Below are 25,406 nucleotides of genomic sequence, written 5' to 3' on the forward strand. Positions count from 1 at the left end.
TTCTCTCTCTCGCTATCTCGTCTCTCTCGCTATCTCTCTCTCGCTATCTCTCTCTCGCTATCTCTCTCTCGCTATCTCTCTCTCGCTATCTCTCTCGCTATCTCTCTCTCGCTATCTCTCTCTCGCTATCTCTCTCTCGCTATCTCTCTCTCTGTATCTGTATACTCTCTCTCTCTCTCTCTCTCTGTATCTCTCTCTCTCTCTCTCTGTATCTGTATCTCTGTATCTGTATCTCTCTCTCTCTCTCTCTCTCTGTATCTCTCTCTCTCTCTCTCTCTCTCTCTCTGTATCTGTATCCTCTCTCTCTTTCTCTCTGTATCTGTATCTCTGTATCTGTATCTCTCTCTCTCTCTCTCTGTATCTCTCTCTCTCTCTCTCTCTCTCTATCTGTATCTCTCTCTCTCTCTCTGTATCTGTATCTCTGTATCTGTATCTCTCTCTCTCTCTGTATCTCTCTCTCTCTCTGTATCTCTCTCTCTCTCTCTCTCTCTCGTCTCTCTCTCTCTCTCTCTCGCCTATCACTGTAGCTCTTCCACTCCTTTTCCGCCCCTCCTGTGCAGCTGAGCCACCCGTAGTGCCACAGACTTGGCTCTTGCTGCATTCCCCTGAGAAGCTATCACCCCCAGCAGTATCCAAAACGGAATATCTGTTGGAGAGGGAAATGGACCCAGGGGACTCCTGCACTACCTGCCTAGTTCTTCTACTCTGCCTGGTGGTCACCCATTCCCTTTCTGCCTGAGCAGTCTTTACCTGCGGTGTGATCGCCTCCCTGTACGTGCTATCCACGACGATCTCTGCCTCGAGGATGCCCCACAGTGTCTCCAGCCGCTGCTCCAGATCCGACAACGCGAATTTCAAGTAGCTGCAGCTGGAGACACTTCCTGCATAGGTGTTCGCCCTGGCCACTGGAATTGTCCCTGACTTCCCCACAGTGCATAGGAGGAGCACTCCACATTCTTGTTTGAGATGGTCTTTTGCTTGGCAATGGGCCAATACTCTCGAGTTTAGAAGAATGAGAGGTGATCTCATTGAAACATACAAGATTCTGAAGGGGCTTTACTGTGTCGACGCAGAGTTTATTTCTCCTGACTGAGGAACATGGGAATTTCGAAGATGGGGGGCACAGTCTGTCCTACCCCAGACTTAAGGGATTGATCATTTAGGACTGAAATGAGAATTTGTTCAGTGAAAGTGTTGTGAATCTTTGGAAATTCCCTACCCCGGAGGGATGTGGATGCTCTATCGTTGGATTACATTCGAGGCTGGGATAGGTAGGTTTTTGATCTCTCGGAATTGAGGGCTATGGGAAATGTGCAAGAAAGTGGAGCTGAGGCAGGAGATCAGCCATAATTGTATTGAACGGTGGAGCAAGCTTGTGAGGCCATATGGTCTAATACTACTCATAGTTGTTAGGTTAAATTCAGTTGCTGTATCTGATTTACCAGGTACTACTGGCAGGAAGCCATGGCTCAGTTGGTAGCATTCGCCTTTGAGTCACAAGGTTCCGGGTTCAAAAACAAGATTATCTGGTCATTATCACCATTTTGTGTCAGGTGAATTCTAAGTGGAACCAGGGCCAAATGCAATAGCTTGAGAGGGGAACTGAAGAGGAAAATAAGACTGGCAAGGAGAGAATATGAGAACAGAAATCGTAGCTAACATAAAAGGGAACCCAAAAATTATCTTCCGGCATGTAAATAGTAAGTGGGTAGTAAGGAGCTGGAGTGGACCTATTGGAAACAAAGAGGGTAATATATGCTTAGAGGAGCAGAGCAAGGCTTGAATACTTAATGAGTACTTGGAATCAGTGATTACTAAGGACGAGAAATCTGACAAAATATTGGTAGAAGCGGAGAGAGTAGAGGGCAATGGATCGGGTAAAACCTGGAAAGGTTGGCTATGCTTGAGGTCCGGGTGGCTTGCATGTAAAGTTAGTACAGGAAGTGGGAGTGGAGATGGTGGAAGGGCCTGCCATAATCTTGCAACCTTGCCTGGATATGGGGGAGGTGCCAGAGGATGGAACAGTGGCAAATGTGACAACCTTATTCAAGAAAGGGTGCAAGGACAGTACTAACTAGCAACTGTGGGCCAGTTGGTTTAATATCAATGCTGGGTAAGATTTTAGAAACAATAATTAGGGAAAGAATCAGCAGGCAATTGGAGAGATTTGTGTTAATTGAGGATAGCCAGCAGGGATTTGTAAAAGGCAAATTATGCTTGACTAATCTAATTGAATTTTTGATGAGGTAACAGAAGGTTGATGAAGGGGATGTAGTGGATGTTTTCTATATGGGATTTTAAGAAAGCATTTGATGAAGTTCCACATAAAAGACTGATCAACAAAATTGAGGCTCATGGGATAGGAGGGTTTGTATTTAATTGTGTTAAAAAGTTGGCTCAAAGACAGAAAACAGCGAGCTGAGGTAAATTTTCAGACTAGAAGATGGTAGGTTGTGGTATTCCCCAAGGGTCAGTGCTGGGGCCACTGCTTTTTTTGCTATATATTAGTGACTTTGATCTTGGAATACACGATCGAATTTCAAAATCTGCCGGTGATACGAAACTTGGAGGAGTGGAAAACAGTGAAGATGATGTAAACCACCTGAAACAGGGCATAGACAGGCTAGCATAATGGGTAGATAAGTGGCAGATGGAAGTTAATACAGACAAGTGTAAGGTGCTGCATTTCACCATGGGTTCGAACCCATGTCCCCAGAGCCTGTCCAGTGACATTACCACTATGCCACCGCCTCCCATTCTGGTAAATCTCTGCACCTTCTCAAGGACCCTCACGTTCTTCCTAAAGTGTGGTGACCACAACTGGACGCAAGACTCTAGACTTAATGGCATAGGTCTAAAGAGTGTGCAGGACCAGACGGACCTGGGGGTGCATGTGCATCGATCTTTGAAGGTGGCAGGACATATTGAGAGAGTGCTTAGTAAAGCATATGGGATCTTGGGCTTCATAAATAGAGGCATTGAGTACAAAAGCAGGTACGTTATGCTGAATCTTTATAAATCTCTGGTTAGGCCCCAACTAGAGTCTTGTGTCCAGTTGTGGTCACCGCACTTTAGGAAGAGTGTGAGGGTCCTTGAGAGGGTGCAGAGGAGATTTACCAGAATGGGAGGCGGTGGCATAGTGGTAATGTCACTGGACAGGCTCTGGGGACATGGGTTCCAATCCCACTACGGCAGATGGTGAAATTTGAATTCAATTAATAAATCTGGAATTAAAAACTAGTCTAATGTAACCATGAAACCATTGTTGATTGTTCTAAAAACCCATCTGGTTCACTAATGTCCTTTAGGGAGGGAAATCTGCCGTCCTTACCTGGTCTGGCATATATGTGATTCCAGACCCACAGGAATGTGGTTGAGTCTGAAATGCCCTCTGAAATAGCCTAGCAAGCCACTTGTGAAAGGTGCTATATAAATGTGAGTCTTTTATTAGCACTGATCATTAGCCCAAGACCAGAGCACTTAGCATTCAGCCAACAAATACAATATCGGTGAATGAATACCAATAAATTTTAGGAAATACTGTATTTCAGTCAAGGTGTTTTAATGTTGATAAATTTCATCCCAGTTTGCTCCCGCACCAGTGGTTGACATGCAGCTTCTGTGTTGTTCAGCTCAAAATGTTTCCATGCCCAATCTTGAGTTTACAATGAATAAATCTATATTTCCCTTGCTCAGCTTGGGTGCTTTTCCTCCTAGACCGTGATTACACTTTGCTGAAATTCTTGTGTTAAAGTCTATAGTGTGAATGTGAAAGTTGGACGTGCTGATGTTCTACATTGTGAAATTTTAGTACCAAGCATTGTTCCTAGAATTCCATCCCTAGAGTGGTCCAAATGTGCTTCAGCTCACCATGCAGAGTCCCTGGTGCTGACACTTTACAAAGGTGCAGCAGCGGAGTAGTTGATAGCTACAGCCTTAGTCACCATGAATTTTTAAAACTCCAGGGCCATAGACTGGCCAGCCTCTGGTCATGGTGTCTTGTTGTGGAGCCTTAATTTTGGGGCCCACCCTAGAGAGCGAGTTACATGGTGATTTATTTAAGGATTCCTACCTTGTGCCACATTATGCTGTATAAAGTCCTAACTTGTGAAAAGAAACGATGATTTCCTGAATTATTACTACATAGGTGGATACACCTATCTCTTCCAGAATGTGAATAAAAGCTATATTTTCTTAAAAACATGACAGGAGTTGCCTGATTAGTATATATCTCAATGGTTAGGAAATGATAGTTGTAAGTTGTCACCACCACCAAAGGGTGAAGAGTTGTAAAATGAGAAAAGGCCACTCAGTCCATCATAGCTTATAATAATAACATTTCCAGTGCCTGTTTGACTCTTTAAAACATGGTGATAGGAACGCAGTACTTAAATGTGATGTGACCAGTGCAGGTCACTTGTTAGGTCACATCTGGAGTACATTTTGCTGGCCTCACCAGCCCCACTCATTCTGCTATCTTGTGATATTGTGCAAGTACATGACAGTGACATTCAACCTTTTCTTTGTTTTAGACAAACCCTTAAAGAAACGGAAACAAGACTCATTCCCACAAGAGACTGCTGGAGGTGGTAGTGGGGCTGGTGCAAACAGACCTGCCCTCTTGGTCAGTATTGATCTACAACATGCAGGAAGAACTGATGGACAAGCAGCCCCTCCTCAAGATTCAGAAAGTGTGAAGAAGTCTTTGGAGTCAGTGCGGCAGGGCACGGAAGGGACTTTAACAAGGCAAGAAGATACAACGGGAGTATTAAAACCTCAGCCAGAAAACCGTCCAGAGATTCCCGGGAGGAAATCTGAAAATGAGGGGCAAAAGGACAACAGTCGGCCTGATGTAATCAAACCCAGGCCTGAAACTCCAAAACAGAAGAGTGAGAGCCGACCAGAGACACCGAAAGGAAAGCATGACAACAGGCAAGATGTAACTAAATCAACGCCAGAGAAGAGACCCGAAATATCTAAACACAAACATGAGGGCAAATCTGAACATACAAAAATGAAAGCTGAGAGTAGATCAGAAACAGCAAAACCACGCCATGAAGGACGACAGATTTCAGAGACTCCCAAAGATAAACGAGAGCTGGAAACCCAGAAACAGAAATTGGATGAGAAAAATGATTCTGAAAGAGGAAAGGTAAATCCACCAAAGGTCAGGAGACCAGAGACCCCAAAATTGAACAGGAACGAATCTGATTCTAAACCTACTCGAAATGAGACTCTGAAACATAACCAGACAGACTGCTCAAAACCAGTGAGGGTGGAAAAGAAAGTACGTTCTGATTCAGGTGACAGAGGGGGTCGCGGTGACCGGAGTGAGCGTCGTTCACCAGTAGAACAGAGGTTGCGATCAGAAAGTCCCAGAGTCAAACAGGATAACCGAGAACCTGGGAAAATTAAATCTGAAGTGAAAGATCGAACTGCATTGAAGCAGAGTAGAAGATCGGACTTTCCGTCAGGATCACTGAGCAGTAAAGACAGGGATGACCGGAGATCGGAGGGGAACAAAGTGAAGCCAGAGACTCCCAACCCTCTTTCTGTTAAAGAAAAATTTCCCAGCTATCTTCTGGGGGGAGGAAGGTCCAATGCACTAAAAAACTTTGTAATTCCAAAAATCAAGCGGGATAAGGATGGTAATGTTTGCAATGAACAGAAGGAATTGAGGAAGTCAATGGATAAGAATGAATTAAAATTAAAGGTGGAAAAAATTGATTTAGTGGAGGACCTGAAGAAAGTGATCAAACCTGTTGTGGTTCTCCATAAACTGCCCTTTGATGAAGTGCAGAAATTTATAAAGGACACTGAAGACAAAAATGCATCGAGGAGTTCTGGCAAATCTAAGAGTAGATTGCCCTCCAAGCCAAGTAAAGGTACTAATGTTACTTTTCATTATTGCTGAGTTGTGATGACCCCTTTTTTAGGGTTCCTTTATAATTTGTAGTTTATTTCCTTGGTCTGTTTGTGGGAATATATTTGGACTCGAGTGAATCAGTAATGCAGTGAGCACCCTCCAGTGGCAGAGCATTAACACAGCAGCATATAGAAAAATTAGTTAAACATTTTCCTTATACTGTGCTATACTATGGCCTTTAAATATCTTCTCTATTGGGCAGTCACCTCTCCAACCCTTGGCCCCCAAAGCAGAAAGATTTTTCTTGTACCTGTAGTCCCATAGCCTGCTCTTTTTCCCCCTATCCCTGTGATTTTTGTTTCCTCCAGTTATTTGTCCAATTCCCCTTTGAAGGGGACTATTGAACCTGTATCCACCACCCTATCAGAAGTGCATTTGTTATCATAACTCATAGCGTAAAATAAGATTTTTTCTCATGTCATCTTGGGTTCTTTTGCCAATCTCCTTAAATCTGACTCTTCTGATTATTGTACCCTTTAGCCATTGGAAACAGTTTCTCTTGACATAACAAATAGGAGCAGGAATCGGCCACTCAGCCCTTCGAGCCTGCTCTGCCATTCATTGAGATCGTGGCTGATCATCTACTTCAACACCATTTTCATGCACTATCCCCATATCCCTTGATGTTTTTAATATGTAGAAGACTATCCATCTCAGTCTTGAACATGCTCAGCGACTGAGCCTTCACAGTCCTCTGGGGCAGAGAATTCCAAAGATTCAGCACCCTCTGAGTGAAGAAATTCCTCCTCATCTCAGTCTTAGATGGTTTACCTCTTATTCTGAGACTGTTTCTGGACCCCAGCCAGGGGAAACATTCTTCCTGCATCTACCCTGTCGAGTAAGAACTTTGTATGTTTGAATGAGATCAGCTCTCATTCTTCCAAACTCCAGAGAATAAAGGCCCAGTCAATTTAATCTTTCCTCATACGACAATCCCTCCATCCCAGGAATTAGTTTGGTGAACCTTCATTGAACTCCTTCTATGGCAAATATATCTTTCCTTAGATATGGAGACCAAAACTGCACACACTTCTCCAGGTGAGGTCTCGCAAAGGCAATTGCAGTAAGGCATCTTTACTCCTATACTCAAATCCTGTCGTAATAAAGGCCAGCATACCATTTGCCGCCTTAATTGCTTGCTGTACCTGCATGTTAGTTTTCAGTGACTCATAAACAAGGACACCCAAGTCTGTTTGAAATTCAACACTTTCCAGCCTCTCTCCATTTAAGAAATACTCATTTCTTTTTTTCCCCTACCAAAGTGGATAATCTCACATTTCTCCACATTGTATCCATCTGCCAAATTTCTGCCCACTTGCTTAGCCTCTGCAAATTCCCTTGAGGCATCTTGGCATCCTCCTCATAACTCGTACTTCCACCTATTTTTGTGTCATCTGCAAACTTGGAAATATTACATTTAATCATTGATATAGGTTGTGAATACTTGGGGTCCAAGCACTCGCTGATCCTTACAGTACCCACTAATCATAGCCTGCCAACTTGAAAATGACCCATTTATTGCTACGCTCTGTTTTCTGTCTGTTAACCAGTTCTCGATCCATGCCAGTTCATTCCCCCAATCCCATGTGCTCTAATTTTGTTTACTAACCTTTTTTTAGATTAGATTAGAGATACAGCACTGAAACAGGCCCTTCGGCCCACCGAGTCTGTGCCGAACATCAACCACCCATTTATACTAATCCTACACTAATCCCATATTCCTACCAAACATCCCCACCTGTCCCTATATTTCCCTACCACCTACCTATACTAGTGACAATTTATAATGGCCAATTTACCTATCAACCTGCAAGTCTTTTGGCTTGTGGGAGGAAACCGGAGCACCCGGAGAAAACCCTTGAGAAGCTGATGGAAGTTGATTGCAAAAATAATTTTACAAAGGAATTGGGCAGGTACTGGAGGATGAGGAGCTAGGTTTGCAGATAAAAATCAGGGAAGTGGGACTAAGCACGATTGTTCTTTCTAAGAGTCAGTACAGGCATGACAGGGTGAATGGCTGCCTTCTGTGCTGTACATTTCTATAATTTTTATAGTTAAGTAGAAAGCTTCTCGCAGTTTGGAAATTGGAGTTAGAGTACAGCAGTTTCTCTGTGATACAAGTTCAGAGATCTGAAATAAACAGCACAGCAGAGCCACTGATAGGGGAGTGTAATTACAGTGTGACAAGTTTGCATAGGCAGATTTCATTTTAAATAATGGAGGTAAGAATTGAAAATAAAAAGGCAGAGTTCCTGGATCTAACGTTTTAATATATTATACTCAATGCGTGTGGTAGGCATTCCATTGAAAACTCCCATGTAAACTAATTCTTGTAGGAAATCTTTCATATTCGTATTTTTTAGTCATCTGTTACTGTAGTTGGTGCTATTACAGGACTTTTCGCTAAAGGATTCACACTGCCTGACACAATAGGAACAGGAGGAGACCCTTTAGCCCTTTGAGCCTGCTTCACCAATCAAATAGGTCATGGCTGATCACCTCAACTCCATTCACTTGGCTTTGCTCCATGTCCCTCAATACCCTTACCTAATAAAAATCTTAGTATTGAAAGCTCCAATTGTCCCAGCAGCCACAGTCTTTTGAGGTTGAGAATTTTAGATTTCTTCTGTCCTTCGTGTGAAGAAATACTTCCTCATTTCCCTTCTAAAGGACTAATGGTAAGGTCTAATCTTGGGCTTGGACTTCATAATTTTGCCCTGAACTCTGATTTTGAGAGTCGAATTTGGATTGTGCTGACTCAGTGTTACCTAACTTCCCAAAATGCATCAGTACATTCAGGTGTGCTGATGAATATTTCATCAAGTAGTTTCTCCACAGCAGCTTTTCTTCAAATAATTTTGAAAAGCCAAACAAAATCGTCTTCAAGATCATTTGCTTCAGGCTGGCTGTATCTCAAAAGTGAATATTGTCTACTTTAAACGTCAGGGAGTGCATTAAGCTGCAGGAGAGGCAGATTGAAGATAGAGACGGAGAGAGACTTCATGTGTTTTTTTTCTCAGTTTTCCAAAAAGTTAATTATCCACATGTGCTGAGAGAAAAATTAGCTGTTAATTCCTGACACCTGTGAGGCAGAGATCCGAATTGCTCACACTGATGAGATAAATACAACAAAAAAAAGTGGAAACCGTGCTTTGCTGATTGTGAAATATGCTGTCTCTGAAACACAATGCAGCCTTAAACGACAGCATAGGTGGAAGCTTGTGTGCACCATAAACAATAACAGAGACCAGTTGGATCAAATGGCCCGCTTCTGTGTTGTAAATTCTGTCAATTTTGATCAAAAACTTCAGATGTTTACACAGTGTGCTGTTCTGTGACAGGTGGGATTGACCAATCAGTGCTGAAGGAGCTTCCCCCTGATCTCCTTGCTGAGATTGAATCCACAATGCCACTCTGTGAGCGTGTCAAGATGAACAAACGGAAGCGCAGTACAGTGAAGGAAAAGCCAAACTATGCAGAAATCAGCTCAGATGAGGGTGATAACGACAGCGACTTTGAATGTAAGTAGTCCTGATGTTGTTTGAGTAAGCTAAGAAATTAGAACTAAGAAGATAGAAATGAACATTAGTGAAAGTATGTTCTGAACAAATAAACGGTGGGGGGAGTAGGGGAGGGAAACATGGAAAGCACTTTATTGCAAAAAAGTGAGGAATGTTTGGAATTACCTGGGCAAATTAAACAGCTAAAACATTTTATTATTCAAAATCCAATCAGATGCAGGGTTAATATTTGAAAGGCTGCGTTTGCTTACAACGCAACCACTAGGTGACACAGTACTTGCACATGCGCAAATGCAGCCTCATGCACTGAAACGTCACTTTGACGTTTTTTGGCAACTGCCAGTAGCAAAGATGGCGCTGCTTAATTTATTACAAAAACAAACACGAAAACAAATGAAACCAAAAGGCGATCACCGCCTCACTGCTTCCTCCCCTCTGCTCTGCATTGCTGCCCACTCCATCCTGTTTCTATTCCCCGCTCCTGTTCCCCGCAATGAATTTTATTGGTGATTATTTCTGGACATAAACCCGAATTTTAAACCAGTGAGCATTTTCAAAAGAGATTTCTAACATTTTGGAAGTTGGAAAAGATAAATCGTAGGAGCTCGTGTTCAGCATGATTGTGTGTGCATGTCAACAGAATCCGTGGCGTGGCCACTTCTTCCCCCTCAGTCGTTCACTCCCCGCTCCCTCCCACTCGCAGTCTCCCGCCCTTCCCCTGCCTATCTTGTCGCTGTCTCTCTTCCCCGCTTCCCCCGTGCGGGGAAGGAAGGCAGCAATCGTGGACCAGGAGCGGAAGGGAGCCGAATGGGGAGAAATGGTAAGGCCGGGAACAACGAGGGACGAATGTCGTTTTCGCATGTATGTGCGAATTAGTTCTGGCAAGCCGGGTGTTACTGTAGGCTGTACATGCGCAGCACCATACTGGCAGCAAGAGTCTGTTCTGCGCATGTGCGAATCTGGGAGCGCTTCGTTGACGTCGGCAGTGGGGGGCTGCACTGTCAGGAGTCACTTTGTATTTGTATTTGAAATAGATTTCAAGGGCTAAATTGCCTTTTCTCAAACAAGAGTTCTCAATCCTCCAATACTTTTAAAGTAATAAATTACCCAAAGTACATTAAATAAGCAAATATAACCAGAGGGAGAATTATTGAGAAGTTGACAACACAAGCTCAGCGAAATCTGTTTCCAGGCAGTCCTTGTGGAGAGAGAAACAGAATTAACATTTCAGGTCAGTCACCTTTCTGTTTCTCTCTCCACAGGTGCTGCCTGACCTGCTTTCAGCACTTTCTGTTTTTACTTCAGATTTTCAGCATCTGCAGTATTTTGCTTTTATTTGAGCTAGTTCTTCATGGGCGATAGAGAGGTTTAAGGGAGATTCCTGGAGTTTGGTGTTGGAATGAGTAAAAGCACTCTAGTGGAAATGGACTGGATCAAGAATAGGATATGCAACTTAGGACATTGTTGAAACATTCTTATTAAAACATTTGCAATATTTATTTGTGTAGCTTTGAAAAGAAAGAATAAATGTTTCTGAGGCATGTACTTGATTGTCTATCACAACCCTGGATATGGTGAAGATGCCAGAGGATTGGAGTGTGGCAAATGTGACACTCTCTTATTCAAGAAAGGGTGTAAGGACCTAAGCAACTAATAAGTCCTAGCAACTGCAGGCCAGTTAGTTTAACATCAGTGATGGGTAAGGTTTTAGAAAAAATAATTGGGGAAAATATTAACAGACACTTAGCGAGGATTGAGTTAATTGAGGATAGCCTGCATGGATTTGTAAAAGGCAGATCATGCTTGACTAACCTAATTGAACGTTTTGATGAAGTAACAGAGAAGGTTGATGCAGGGAATGCAGCGGATGTTCTTCATGTGGATTTTAAGAAAGCATTTGATAAGGTACCACTCAAAAGCCTGGTTAACAAAATTGAGGCTCATGGAATAGGAGGGTCAGTGTCCATTTGGATGAAAAATTGGCTTAAGGACAAAACAGCGAGTCATAGTAAATTGCTGTCCTTCAGCTGAGACCACTGATTTTTCTGCTAGAGATAAATGACTTTGATCTTGGAATACAGAGTAGAATCTCAAAATATGTTGACGACACCACCTTTAATGTGCGGCATACAGTGAGGGTGATATGAACCGCCTGCAACAGGACATAGGCTAGCAGAATGGGCAGACAGTTGGCAGATGGAATTTAATACTGACAAGTGTGAAGTGATGCATATTGGCAGAAGAAATAGGGAGAGGCAATAAATACTGAATGGTGCAGTTATAAAGAGCATGCAGGAACAGAGGGACCTGGGGATGCATGTGCATCAATCTTTGAAGGTGGCAGGACATATTGAGAGAATGGTTAGTAAAGCATGTAGGATCTTGGGCTTCATAAATAGAGGTATTGAGTACAAAAGCCGGGAAATTATGCTGAACCTTTATAAAGCTCTGGTTAGGCCACAGCTGGAGTACTGTGTCCAGTTCTGGTTGCCATGCTTCAGGAAGGAAAAACTGTTCACATTAACAAATAGTGCAAGGACTAGGGGACGCAATGAAATTTTTGGGCAAAAGATGCGGGGGAATATGAGGAAGCGCTTTTGCGCAGCGGGTGGTAATGAATTGGAACTCACTGCCCACAAGGGTGGTGGAAGCTGAGACGATCCATGACTTCAAGAGGAAGTTGGGTGATCACCTGAGAGAAGTAGACTTGCAGTGCCATGGGGATCGAGCATGGGAGTGGGACTGACCGCATAACTCCATGAAGAGTCGGCATGGCCTTGATGGGCCAAATGGCCTCTTATGCCATAAATAACACTGTGACTATAAAATAGTGAAGCTTTGAGATAGATAGAGCTTTATATTGGATAATTCTATTTACATTCAGGTTTAAACTTGGGGAATAAATTGGACCAGACTAATATCAAGAAAATGTAACAAGATTTGCTTTACTTAAAACTGCACTTGCATAATTATTACCAGCATGGCAGCAATCCTATAAATATGCAAATAGCAGTTGAGTCGGCCTAGGAAACGTATTGTCACTGCTGTTACTTTTTACAGCTGAGTTTTGCAGCTTATTGCAGGTGACACAAAGGTTGTTCGTGTTGCATCATTACTTCAGTTTGGTAAATGGGTTTGCACAGATCCAGCATACCATGTGTGTCATGGATGGGTTCAGTTAGGCGGCCACCGATAAGATCAACCTCAGTTTTACTGAGGTATAAAATAAAGAGGAGTTTAAAATTAATGCTTGAGAATTGAGTAATGGTAAGAAAGAGACAATGTAATCCATACAACAGGATTAAATTCTACTGTAAAAACATTCTGTTTACTCCCAGCTTCTAGGAAGAGGCACAAGAAGGACCGAGGGGCAGATAAAGCCTGGGAGTGTGAAGAACGTGACCGGCGGATTCTAAATGAATTGCGAAGAGGCAGCTATTCCATCGAAGGCAGAAGGAGCTCAGGAAGCAGATATCGGGAGCGTAGCCCCGGATCCGAGGAGGATTCCCCCCCTCCCAGTCTCAGTGATAGTGAGTGTGCATTTCTTGACAATGGAATAAACCAGAAGTGTTGGAAGTGGCCAAAGTTTAACTTTTGTTACGTTGCAGTGAACAGGTCACTGTAAAGTACACTAGAACAATATGTTTAAGTTGTTTTTTGCACACCATTTACTGACTAGAATATGAAGCCATACTGTAGTGTTTTATAGCCTGAGATGCATGGGGTAATTTAAATTAGTGTATAGTTGAAGGCCAGTTACTGCCAGAAAGTCTGTTTGGAGCTTTCTCCTTTCAAAACTGTCAACCTTTGAGATTTCAGACATTTGCTATCATGGGGTGGGGAAACTGTGGTAAGAATAGAATCATAGAAATTTACAGCACAGAAGGAGGCCACTCAGCCCATCATGTCTGTGTTGGCCGACATGATGGCCATCAAGTAGCCAAACAGTCTAATCCCACTTTGGTCCGTCGCCTAGTAGGCTACAGCACTTTAAGTGCGTATCCAAGTACTTTTTAACAGTTATGAGGGTTTCTGCCTCTACCACCCTTTCAGGCAGTGAGTTCCAGATCCCTACCACCCTCTGGATGAAAAAAATTTCTGCTCAAATCCATTCTAAACCTCCTACCTCTTAGCCTAAATCTATGCCCCTGGATTTCCCGTAGATTTCCCTCGGCCAGAGGGAATAGGGCCTTCCTTTCCACTCTATCTAGCCCCCACATAATTTTATACACTTCAGCTAGGTATTCCCTCAGCCTCTTCTGTTCCAAAGAAAACAACCCAGCCTATCCAATCTCTCTTCGTAACTAAAATTCTCCAGTCCTCATAAATCTCTTCTACCCTCTCTAGTGCAATCATATCTTTCCTATAGTGCAGTGACCAGAACTGTTATGTTTCTGGTCAATGCTAACCACCAGAATGTCAATGGTGAGGGATTCAGTGATGGTAATGCTGTTGAACATCAAGGTAAGATGGTTAGATTCTCTTGTTGGAGATCGTCTTTGCCCGGTACTTGTGTGGTGCCTATGTAAAAAGGAAGAGGCTGAGACAGCAGAAATTATAATCGTGCTCAGGGGAATAGCAGAGATGTTCAACAGCTATTTTGTGTCTGTCTTCATAATGGACGACACAAAAGGCATACCAGAAATAGAGGGGAACCAAAGGTATCATGAGATTGAGGAACTCAGAGGTATTTAATAGTAATTTAGAGGTACTGGACAAATTAATGGCAATCAAAGCTGGCAAACCCCTGGACTTGATGGCCTGCATCCTAGGGCTCTAAGAGAGGTGGCTGCAGAGATAGGGGATGCACTGGTTGCGCTCTTCCAAAATGTCCTCGGTTCTGGAATGGCCATAGTTGCTTGGAAGATAGCAAATGCAACACTGCTATTCAAGACAGGTAGGAGGGAGAAAGCAGGGTACTTGTGTGGCGCCTATGTAAAAAGGAAGAGGCTGAGACAGGAGAAATTATAATAGTGCTCAGGGGAGTAGCAGAGATGTTCAGCTACAAGCCAGTTAGCCTGATATCAGTCGTTGAGAAAATTCTGGAGTCCATTATGAAGGAAGTTGTAACAGTGCACTTAGAAAATTATATTCTATTAGGCAGAGGCAACATGATAGAGACGTATGCGATAAAGGAATATCTGTAATTATGGGTGACTTCAATCTCCATATAGATTGGACAAATCAAATTAGTCACAATACCGTAGAGGAGGAATTCATGGAGTGCATACAGGATGATTTTCTGGACCAGTATGTTGAGGAACCAACCAGAGAACAGGCCATCCGAGACTGGGTACTTTGTAATGAGAGAGGAATAATTGACACTATAGTTGTGTGAGACCCATTGGGGATGGGCGACCGTAATATGATAGAATTCTTCATCAAGGTGGAGAGTGCCATAGTTGATTCTGAGACTAGGGCCCTGAATCTTAATAAAGGAAACTACGAAGGTATGAGGCGCGAATTGGCTATGATGGATTGGGAAACGTTACTGAAAGGGATAATGGTGGATAGGCAATGGCAAACATTCAAAGAGCGCATGGATGAACTGCAAGAATTGTTTATTCCTGTCTGGCGCAAAAGTAAAACGGGAAAGGTAGCCAAACCATGGCTTACAAGGGAAATTAGAGATAGCATTAGATCCAAGGAAGAGGCATACAAATTTGCCAAAAAAAACAACAGACCTGAGGATTGGGAGCAGTTTAAAATTCAGCAAAGGAGGACCAAGGGATTGATCAAGAAGGGGGAAATAGAGTACGAGAGTAAGCTTGCGGGGAACATAAAAACTGACTCTAAAAGTTTCTATAGGTACGTGAAGAGAAAAAGATTAGTAAACACAAATGTAGGTCCCTTACAGTCAGAAACAGGTGAATTTATTATGGGGAACAAAGAAATGGCTGATCAACTAAATGCATACTTTGGTTCTGTCTTCACAAAGGAGGACACAAATAGCATACCAGACATGTTGGGGAACACGGGGTTTAGTGAGAGGGAGGAACAAAAGGAAATCAGTATCTATAGAGAAATGGTGTTGGGGAAATTGATGGGATTGAAAGCCGATAAATCCCCAGGGCCTGATAATCTACATCCCAGAGTGCTGAAGGACGTGGCCCTAGAAATAGTGGATGCATTGGTGATCATCTTCCAAGATTCTGTAGACTCTGGAACAGTTCCTACATATTGGAGGGTAGCTAATGTAACCCCACTATTTCAAAAGGGAGGTAGAGAGAAAGCAGGGAATTGTAGACCAGTCAGCCTGACGTCGGTAGTGGGGAAAATTCTAGAGTCCATAATAAAAGATTTTATAGCAGAACACTTAGAGAACAGTGGTAGAATCGGGCAGAGTCAGCATGGACTTAAGAAAGGGAAATCATGCTTGACAAGTCTCAATTGAATTCTTCGAGGACGTAATTAGTAGAGTTGATGAGGGGGAGCCAGTGAATGTGGTTTATTTGGACTTTCAGAAGGCTTTCGACAAAGTCACTTTGGTGATAGTGATCGCAATTCGGTTAGGTTTACCCTTAGCGATGGGCAGGGACAGGTATATACCGCAGGGCAAAAATTATAGCTGGGGGAAAGGAAACTATGATGCGATTAGGCAAGATTTAGGATGCGTAGGATGGAGAAGGAAACTGCAGGGGATGGGAACAATCGAAATGTGGAGCTTATTCAAGGAGCAGCTACTGCGTGTCCTTGATAAGTATGTACCTGTGAGGCAGGGAGGAAGTTGTCGAGCGAGGGAGCCGTGGTTTACTAAAGAAGTTGAAGCGCTTGTCAAGAGGAAGAAGAAGGCTTATGTTAGGATGAGACGTGAAGGCTCAGTTAGGGCGCTTGAGAGTTACAAGCTAGCCAGGAAGGATCTAAAGGGAGAGCTAAGAAGAGCAAGGAGAGGACACGAGAAGTCATTGGCGGATAGGATCAGGGAAAACCCTAAGGCTTTCTATAGGTATATCAGGAATAAAAGAATGACTAGAGTTAGATCAGGGCCAATCAAGGATAGTAGTGGGAAGTTGTGTGTGGAATCAGAGGAGGTAGGGGAAGCGTTAAATGAATATTTTTCGTCAGTATTTACAGTAGAGAAATAAAATGTTGTCGAGGAGAATACTGAGATTCAGACTAGTAGGCTAGATGGGGTTGAGGTTCACAAGGAGGAGGTGTTATCAATTTTGGAAAGTGTGAAAATAGATAAGTCCCCTGGGCCAGATGGGATTTATCCTAGGATTCTCTGGGAAGCTAGGGAGGAGATTGCAGAGCCTTTGTCCTTGTCGTCATTGTCGACAGGAATAGTGCCGGAAGACTGGAGGATAGCAAATGTTGTCACCTTGTTCAAGAAGGGGAGTAGAGACAGCCCTGGTAATTATAGACCTGTGAGCCTTACTTCGGTTGTGGGTAAAATGTTGGAAAAGGTTATAAGAGACAGGATTTATAATCATCTTGAAAAGAATAAGTTCATTAGCGATAGTCAGCACGGTTCTGTGACGGGTAGGTCGTGCCTCACAAACCTTATTGAGTTTTTCGAGAAGGTGTCCAAACAGGTGGATGAGGGTAAAGCAGTGGATGTGGTGTATATGGATTTCAGTAAGGCGTTTGATAAGGTTCCCCACGGTAGGCTATTGCAGAAAATACGGAAGTATGGGGTTGAAGGTGATTTAGAGCTTTGGATCAGAAATTGGCTAGCTGAAAGAAGACAGAGGGTGGTGGTTGATGGCAAATGTTCATCCTGGAGTTTAGTTACTAGTGGTGTACCGCAAGGATCTGTTTTGGGGCCACTGCTGTTTGTCATTTTTATAAATGACCTGGAAGAGGGTGTAGAAGGGTGGGTTAGTAAATTTGCGGATGACACTAAGGTCGGTGGAGTTGTGGATAGTGCCGAAGGATGTTCTAGGGTCCAGAGGGACATAGATAGGCTGCAGAGCTGGGCTGAGAGATGGCAAATGGAGTTTAATGCGGAAAAGTGCGAGGTGATTCACTTTGGAAGGAGTAACAGGAATGCAGAGTGCTGGGCTAATGGGAAGATTCTTGGTAGTGTAGATGAACAGAGAGATCTTGGTGTCCAGGTGCATAAATCCCCGAAGGTTGCTTCCCAGGTTAATAGGGCTGTAAAGAAGGCATATGGTGTGTTAGCTTTTATTAGTAGGGGGATCGAGTTTCGGAGCCACGAGGTCATGCTGCAGCTGTACAAAACTCTGGTGAGACCGCACCTGGAGTATTGCGTGCAGTTCTGGTCACCGCATTATAGGAAGGATGTGGAAGCTTTGGAAAGGGTGCAGAGGAGATTTACTAGGATGTTGCCTGATATGGAGGGAAGGTCTTACGAGGAAAGGCTGAGGGACTTGAGGTTGTTTTCGTTGGAGAGAAGGAGGAGGAGAGGTGACTTAATAGAGACATATAAGATAATCAGAGGGTTAGATAGGGTGGATAGTGAGAGTCTTTTTCCTCGGATGGTGATGGCAAACACGAGGGGACATAGCTTTAAGTTGAGGGGTGATAGATATAGGACAGATGTCAGAGGTAGTTTCTTTACTCAGAGAGTAGTAGGGGCGTGGAACGCCCTGCCTGCAACAGTAGTAGACTCGCCAACTTTAAGGGCATTTAAGTGGTCATTGGATAGACATATGGATGAAAATGGAATAGTGTAGGTCAGATGGTTTCACAGGCCGGCGCAACATCGAGGGCCGAAGGGCCTGTACTGCGCTGTAATGTTCTAATTCTAATTCTAAAAAGATTAACATGTAAAATTAAAGCGCATGGGATTGGGGGGTAGTGTATAGTGATGGATAGAAAATTGGTTGGCGGACAGGAAACAAAGAGTAGGGATAAATGGGTCTTTTCCGAATGGCAGGCAGTGACTAGTGGGGTACTGCAGGGATGGGTGCTAGGACCCCAGCTATTCACAATATACAATAATGGTTTAGATGAGGGAACTAAATGTAATATCTCTAAATTTGCAGATGACACAAAACTGGGTGGGAGGGTGAGTTGTGAGGAGGATGCAGAGAGGCTTCAGGGTGATTTGGACAAGTTGAGTGAGTGGGCTAATGTATGGCAGATGCAGTATAATGTGGATAAATGTGAAGTTATCCACTTTGGTAGCAAAAACAGGAAGGCAGATTATTATGTGAACAGCTATAAACTGAGAGAGGGGAATATGCAATGAGACCTGGGTATTCTCGTACACCAGTCGCTGATGGTAAGCATGCCGGTCCAACAGGCGGTAAAAAAGGCAAATGGTATGTTGGCCTTCATAGAGAGAGGATTTGAGTGCAGGAGCAGGGATGTCTTGCTGCAATTATGCAGGGCCTTGGTGAGGCCACACCTGGAATATTGTGTGCAGTTTTGGTCTCCTTATCTCAGGAAGGATGTTCTTGCTATAGAGGGAGTGCAGCGAAGGTTTACCAGACTGATTCCTGGGATGGCAGGACTGACGTATGAGGCGAGATTGAGTCGGTTTGGATTATATTTGCTGGAGTTCAGAAGAGTGAGGGGGAGAATCTCATAGAAACCGATAAAATTCTAACAGGACTTGACAGGGTAGATGCAGGAAGGATGTTCCCTTTGGTGGGGGAGTCCAGAACCAGGGGTCATAGTCTAAGGATACGAGATGAGGAGAAATTTCTTCACCCAGAGAGTGGTGAGCCTGTGGAATTCGCTACCACAGAAAGCAGTTGAAACCAAAACATTGTATGTTTTCAAGGAGTTAGATATAGCTCTTGGGGTGAAAGGGATCAAAGGATATGGGGAGAAAATGGGAACAGGTTACTGAGTTGGATGATCAGCCTGATCATAATGAATGGCGGAGCAGGCTCGAAGGGCCGAATGGCCTAATTCTCCTATTTTCTATGTTTTATGAAAAGGAAATCGTGTTGACAAATTTAATAGAATTTTTTGAGGATGTGACGAGCAAGATAGTTAAAGGAGAATGAGTGGGTGTAGTATATTTGGATTTTCAAAAGGCATTCATGAAGGTGCCACATGAAAGTTTCTTGCACAAGATGGCTCATGGCGTTGGGTATAATATATGAGGTTTAGAATGGATTGAGGATTGTTAAAGGACAGAAAACTGAGAATACGAATAAACTGGTCATATTTGGGTTGACAGGCTGTTGCTAGTGGGGTACTGCAAGAATCCGTGTTGGGGCCTCAGCTGTTTACACTCCGTCCCTTCACCTAAATCATTAATATAGATTGTAATGTTACTCAAGTTTGCTGGCAATACAAAGCTAGGTGGGAAAGTAAGCTGAAAGGACTAAAGGAGCCTGCAAAGGGGTATAGATAGGTTTGGGCGGCGCAGTGGTTAGCATCGCAGCCTCACAGCTCCAGCGACCCGGGTTCGGTTCTGGGTACTGCCTGTGCGGAGTTTGCAACTTCTCCCTGTGACCGCGTGGGTTTCCGCCGGGTGCTCCGGTTTCCTCCCACAGCCAAAGACTTGCAGGTTCATGGGTAAATTGGCCGTTGTAAATTGCTGCTAGTGTAGGTAGGTGGTAGGAGAATTGCGGGAAGGTGGGGATGTGGTAGGGAATATGGGATTAATGTAGGATTAGTATAAATGGGTGGTTGATGGTCGGCACAGACTCGGTGGGCCGAAGGGCCTGTTTCAGTGCTGTATCTCTCTATGACTGTAAGTGGATAAGTAGGTGAATAAATGGAGTATAATGTGGGGAAATGTGAAGCTATTCATTTTAGTAGTAAGAATAGAAAAACAACATTTTGTAAATGGTAGGAAACTATTTTGTGTTTGTCCTTCATAGTCAAAGATGACTATGACATCAACTAGAATTCATTGAGCGAAATTTCTGGTGCAATGTGTTCGAAGATGACGAATTAGTCCAATTTGAGCACGAAAAGATCTGTTGCGTATTGGGCAAATGTATTGTTGATGTGGAAGAGATGCTTGTGAAGCTCATTTCCTGTTGCCCAGTGTGACTCTGCCCTATTCATCGGAGCTGGTGCCTTTGCTGATGAAACTGCACCATAGAGAGTGATCCTGTGTGAGGTTCTTCTATGTCTCAGGCAATGTTGAAACTCTTCATTGCGACCTTCAGGGTTTCCTTGAAGTACTTTTTCTGGCATCCGTGTGAACGTTTCCTTTCAATTAGCTCACCAAAGAAAAGACTTCTTGGCAAATGCTGGTCAGGCATTCTGGCGAGATGGCTGCCCATCTTATCTGAGCTCTCTTCAGAGTGTGGATACTAGGCATGTTGGTTTGGGAGAGAATCTCAGTATTAAGAACCTTGTCTTTCCATCTGATCTTGAGTAGTCTCCACAAGCAGGTCATGTGAAAGTGGTGTAGCTTGTTTGCAAGCCTGGAGTAAACTGTCCATACCTCTCAAGCATACTAGAGAGTGGGAAGGGCAAATACCCTGCATATCTTCACTTTGTTTAAGAGACTAATTTGTCTTTGCTCCCAGACAGTTTTTTGTAGCTTGCCAAAGGCAGCACTGGAGTTGACTCTCTTGTCCATGTGAACTGCTCTGGACAGAGTGCTGACGTGGCAGGTAGATGTCTTGACTGCTTCAAGCCTTTGACCATTGACTGCAATACAGTCAATGGTCAAAGGCTTGACTGTAATAGTTGGCGTCACATACTGCTTTTGTAGGGCAGTTTGGTACATGACTTGAGTCTTTTCGGTGCTGATGGTGAGATTGAAGTTCTCACATGCAGATGAGTCTTGAGATTTGAGTCTCTTATTGACTTCTATCCCCCTGAGGTCGTCTCTTGAACTGATTATGGATGTTGAGCTTTGAGACAATGGGTCTGTGGCAAGTCCAACAATTTGCTCCACGCATTGGTCACTCCGACATCCTGTCTGTCCTTCCATATGACCAAAGTAGTTAATTAGATGCTAGTGCTTCAAGCAAGGCAAATCCAGGATGTTTTGTTTTGGTTTGGCAGACAGAATACAGTGTTGGTAATGAGGAGACCAGGCTGTGCACACCTATTCAGAAGAAGGCTGTTGCTGTTACCAACTCCATTTCTCCCTGTAGCTCACTCCCAGGTCGAATGGTCTGTGCCAACTCTGGCATTGAAATCACTGAGGATGATGCGTTTGTCTGATCTTGTCACGACAGCAATCCAAGATTCTAGCTCTTCATAAAATTTATCCTTCACCTCTTTAGGATTTGACATTGTAGGTGCATAAGCATTGACAATGGTGGCATGATTTTTTTTCTTGTGAGGGAAAGTCGCAATGTCATGCCGGTTGTTTGTGCCTTTTGGGAGGCTGGTAGGTTTTGGGACTAGGTTAGACTTGATAGCAAACCGTATTCCTACTTCGACGCTTTTCGCTTCTGTAACCACTCCAAAACATAATATGTCTAGCTCTGGCTTCTGTGATTTGCAACGTAAGTGGTTATTGCACAAAATTATGACTCATGGGATGGGGGTAATATATTAGAATCGATCAAAGATTAGTTAATGGACAGAAAACAGAATATGAATAAACGGGGCATTTTCAGGTCGGCAGACTGTTGCTAGCGGGTTATGCAAGGATCAGTAATCAGGCCTCAGCTATTTACAGTCTATATTAATGACTTGCATACAGATCCAAGTCTGCTGACGATGGACAGTTAGGTGACAAAGTAAGCAGTGAGGAGGCTGCACAGGTTGAGTCAGTGGACAAGAACATGGCAGGTGGAATATAGAGTGTCAAAATGTGAAGTTATCCATTTTGGGAGGGAAAGCAGAGTATTTTTTGAACGATGAGACACTGAGGAATGCTTGCATTCTGGCGGACTTGGGCGTCATTATACATGAATCACAAATTAACATGCAGGTACAGCAAGCAGTTAGAAAAGCAAATGTGGTATGTTCGCTTTTATTGAAAGAGTATCTGAATAAACAAGTCTTCGTACAATTATACAGCACTGGTGAGGCCACGCCTAGAGTAGTGTGTTTTGGTCTCCTTACTTAAGGACATATTTGCCCCAGAGAGAGTGCAACAAAGATTCGCAAGACTGGTTCTTGGAATGAGGGATTTGTCCTATGAGGAGAGACTGAGTAGACTTGGCCTATATTCCCTTGTGTTAAGAAGAATAAAAAGTGATGTAATTGAATCATATAAAATTCTTCAGGGGCTTGCCAGGGGAGATGCTGAGTAAGTGTTTCCCCTGGCTGGGAAATCTAGAATGGGATCGCAGTCTCAGAATAAGGGCTTGGCCATTTAGTACTGAGATGAGAAATTTCTGTATTCAAGGGTTGTGAATCTTTGGACTTGTCTACCCCAGAAAGCTGTGGATGCTTAGTCGTTGAGTATATTCAGTAGACTTTTGGGTACCAAGGGAATTAAGGCTAATGAAGATTGTGCAGAAGGTTAAATTAAGGAATAAGATCAGCCATGATGTTGGATGGCAGAACAAGCTTGAAGGGCAAATGCTCTATACCTCCTATTTCTTATGTTTGTATATACCCTCTGGAATTTAGAAGAATGAGAGGTGATCTCATTGAAACATTGAAGATGCTGAGAGTCTCTTTTCTCTGATTGGAGAATCTAGAACTAGGGGTGAAGGTCTCAGGATAAAGGGAGGTACATTTTGGACTGAGATGACGAGAGATTGCTTCACTGAGGGCTGTGAATCCTTGCCGTTCTCTATCCCAGAGTGTTGTGGAGGCTCAGTCATTGAGTATATTCAAAGCCGAAGTGAATCAAAGGATGTAGAGATCCGGTGGGAGAGTGGAGTTGAGGTCGAGGATCAGCCATGATCTTATTGAATGGTGGAACAGGCTCAGTCCACATGGCCTACTCTTGCTGTTATTTATGTTCATATGAAACTTAGAGTCATAGAGTCGTACAGCATAGAAACAGGCCCTTCGGCCCACCGTGTCCATGCCGACCATAATGCCTATCCATACTAATCCCATCTGCCTGCATTAATTCCATATCCCTCTATGCCTTGCTCATTCAAATACCTGTCCAGATGCCTCTTAAATGTCGCTACTGTTCCTGCCTCCACCACCACCTCTGGCAGCTCATTCCAGGTACCCACTGTTCTTTGTGTGAAACATTTAGGGCGGCACAGTGGCGCAGTGGTTAGCACCGCAGCCTCACAGCTCCAGGGCCCTGGGTTCGATTCTGGGTACTGCCTGTGTGGAGTTTGCAAGTTCTCCCTGTGTCTGCATGGGTTTTCCCCGGATGCTCCGGTTTCCTCCCACAGCCAAAGACTTGCAGGTGATAGGTAAATTGGCCATTGTAAATTGCCCCTAGTGTAGGTAGGTGATAGGGAATATGGGATTACTGGAGAGTTAGTATAAATGGGTGGTTGTTGGTCGGCACAGACTCGGTGGGCCGAAGGGCCTGTTTCAGTGCTGTATCTCAAAAAAAAAAAAAAATTTACCCCTTTGATCCCCCTCCCTCTCACCTTAAATCTATGCCCTCTAGTTTTAGTCACCCCTACCATGGGAATCAGACTCTGGCAATCTACCCTATCTATGCCTCTCATAATTTTATATCCCTCTGTCATGTCCCCTCTCAGCCTCCTTCACTCCAGGGAAAACAGACCCAGCCTATCCAATCTCTCTTTATAACTCAAGCTCTCCAAACCAGGCAACATCCTTGTGAATCTTTTCTGCACCCACTCTAGCTTAATCACATCTTTCCTGTAGTGCGGTGACCACAACTGCGCACAGAACTCCAAATGTGGCCTAACCAACGTTATGTACAACTGTAACATGACGTCCCAACTCTTGTACTCAATGCCTCAGCCGATGAAGGCAAGCATACCATACGCCTTCTTCACCACCCTGTCTACCTGTGTTGCCACTTTCAGGGAGCTATGTACTTGCACCCCAAGGTCTCTCTGCTCAAGGACACACCCCAGGGCCCTGCCATTCACTGTATATGTCCTGCCCTGGTTTAACTTCCCAAAATGCGTCACTTCTCACTTGTCTGCGTTAAATTCCATTTGCCAATCCCTTGCCCACTTTCCCAGTTGATCTATATCCTGTTGTAACCAAAGACAACCTTCTTCACTCTCCACTAGACCACCAATTTTGGTGTCATCTGCAAACTTACTAATCAAGCCCCTTACATTCACATCCAAGTCATTAATATATATGACAAACAACAGAGGACCCAGCACCGATCCCTGTGGCACACCACTGGTCACCGGCCTCCAATCTGAAAAACAACCCTCCACTACCACCCTCTGCCTCCTATCACCAAGCCAATTTTGTATCCAATTTGCTAGCTCACCCTGGATCCCATGTGTTCGAACCTTCTGGACCAGCCTACCATGCGGGACCTTGTCAAAGGCCTTGCTAAAGTCCATGTAGACAACGTCCATCGCCCTGCCTTCGTCAATCCTCTTCGCCACCTCCTCGAAAAACTCAATCAAATTGAGACATGATTTCACACACACAAAGCCATGCTGACTATCCCTAATCAGACCATGCCTTTCCAGACGAATATAAATCCTGTCTCTCAGGAAAGTTATTGGAATCCCTTCCAATAACTTTCCCACCACTGATGGAAGGCTCACCGGCCTGTAGTTCTCTGGCTTATCCCTGCTGCCCTTATAAATAAAGGCACAACATTAGCTATCTTCCACTCTTCTGGTACCTCACCTGTGGCTAACGATGATATAAAAATCTCTGCCAGGGCCCAAGCAATCTCCTCCCTTGCTTCCCATAGCATCCTAGGATACACCTGGTCAGGCCCTGGGGATTTATCCACCTTAATGTGCTTCAAGACCTCCAACACTACCTCCTTTGTAATGTTGATATGCTCCAGGATATCGGTGTTCCCTCCCTTGAACTCAGTAGCTTCCATGACTTTCTCCACGGTAAATATGGGCGAGAAATATTCATTTAAGACCACACCCATTTCCCGTGGCTCCACACATAGATTGCCACACTGATCCTTAAGGGGACCTGCTCTCTCCCTAGCTACCCTTTTACTCTTAATATACTTATAGAATCTCATAGGATTCTCCTTTATCTTATCTGCCAGGGAAATCTAATGGCCC

General features: G+C 43.8%; 1 protein-coding gene across 1 annotated transcript in view; it reads left to right on the top strand.

Annotated features, from left to right (window-relative positions):
- The window catches only part of LOC137368865 (nipped-B-like protein), a 693,066-nt gene that overhangs the window by 248,404 nt on the left and 419,256 nt on the right, over nucleotides 1–25,406 (top strand). The window contains exons 10-12 of the mRNA XM_068029073.1: nucleotides 4,533–5,885; nucleotides 9,268–9,447; nucleotides 12,786–12,977. Of these exons, the coding sequence (XP_067885174.1) occupies nucleotides 4,533–5,885; nucleotides 9,268–9,447; nucleotides 12,786–12,977 (1,725 nt within the window). The remainder of the gene's footprint in view (nucleotides 1–4,532; nucleotides 5,886–9,267; nucleotides 9,448–12,785; nucleotides 12,978–25,406) is intronic.

The sequence above is a fragment of the Heterodontus francisci genome, chromosome 4, assembly GCF_036365525.1.
Source record: "Heterodontus francisci isolate sHetFra1 chromosome 4, sHetFra1.hap1, whole genome shotgun sequence".
Taxonomy (NCBI): Eukaryota; Metazoa; Chordata; class Chondrichthyes; order Heterodontiformes; family Heterodontidae; genus Heterodontus; species Heterodontus francisci.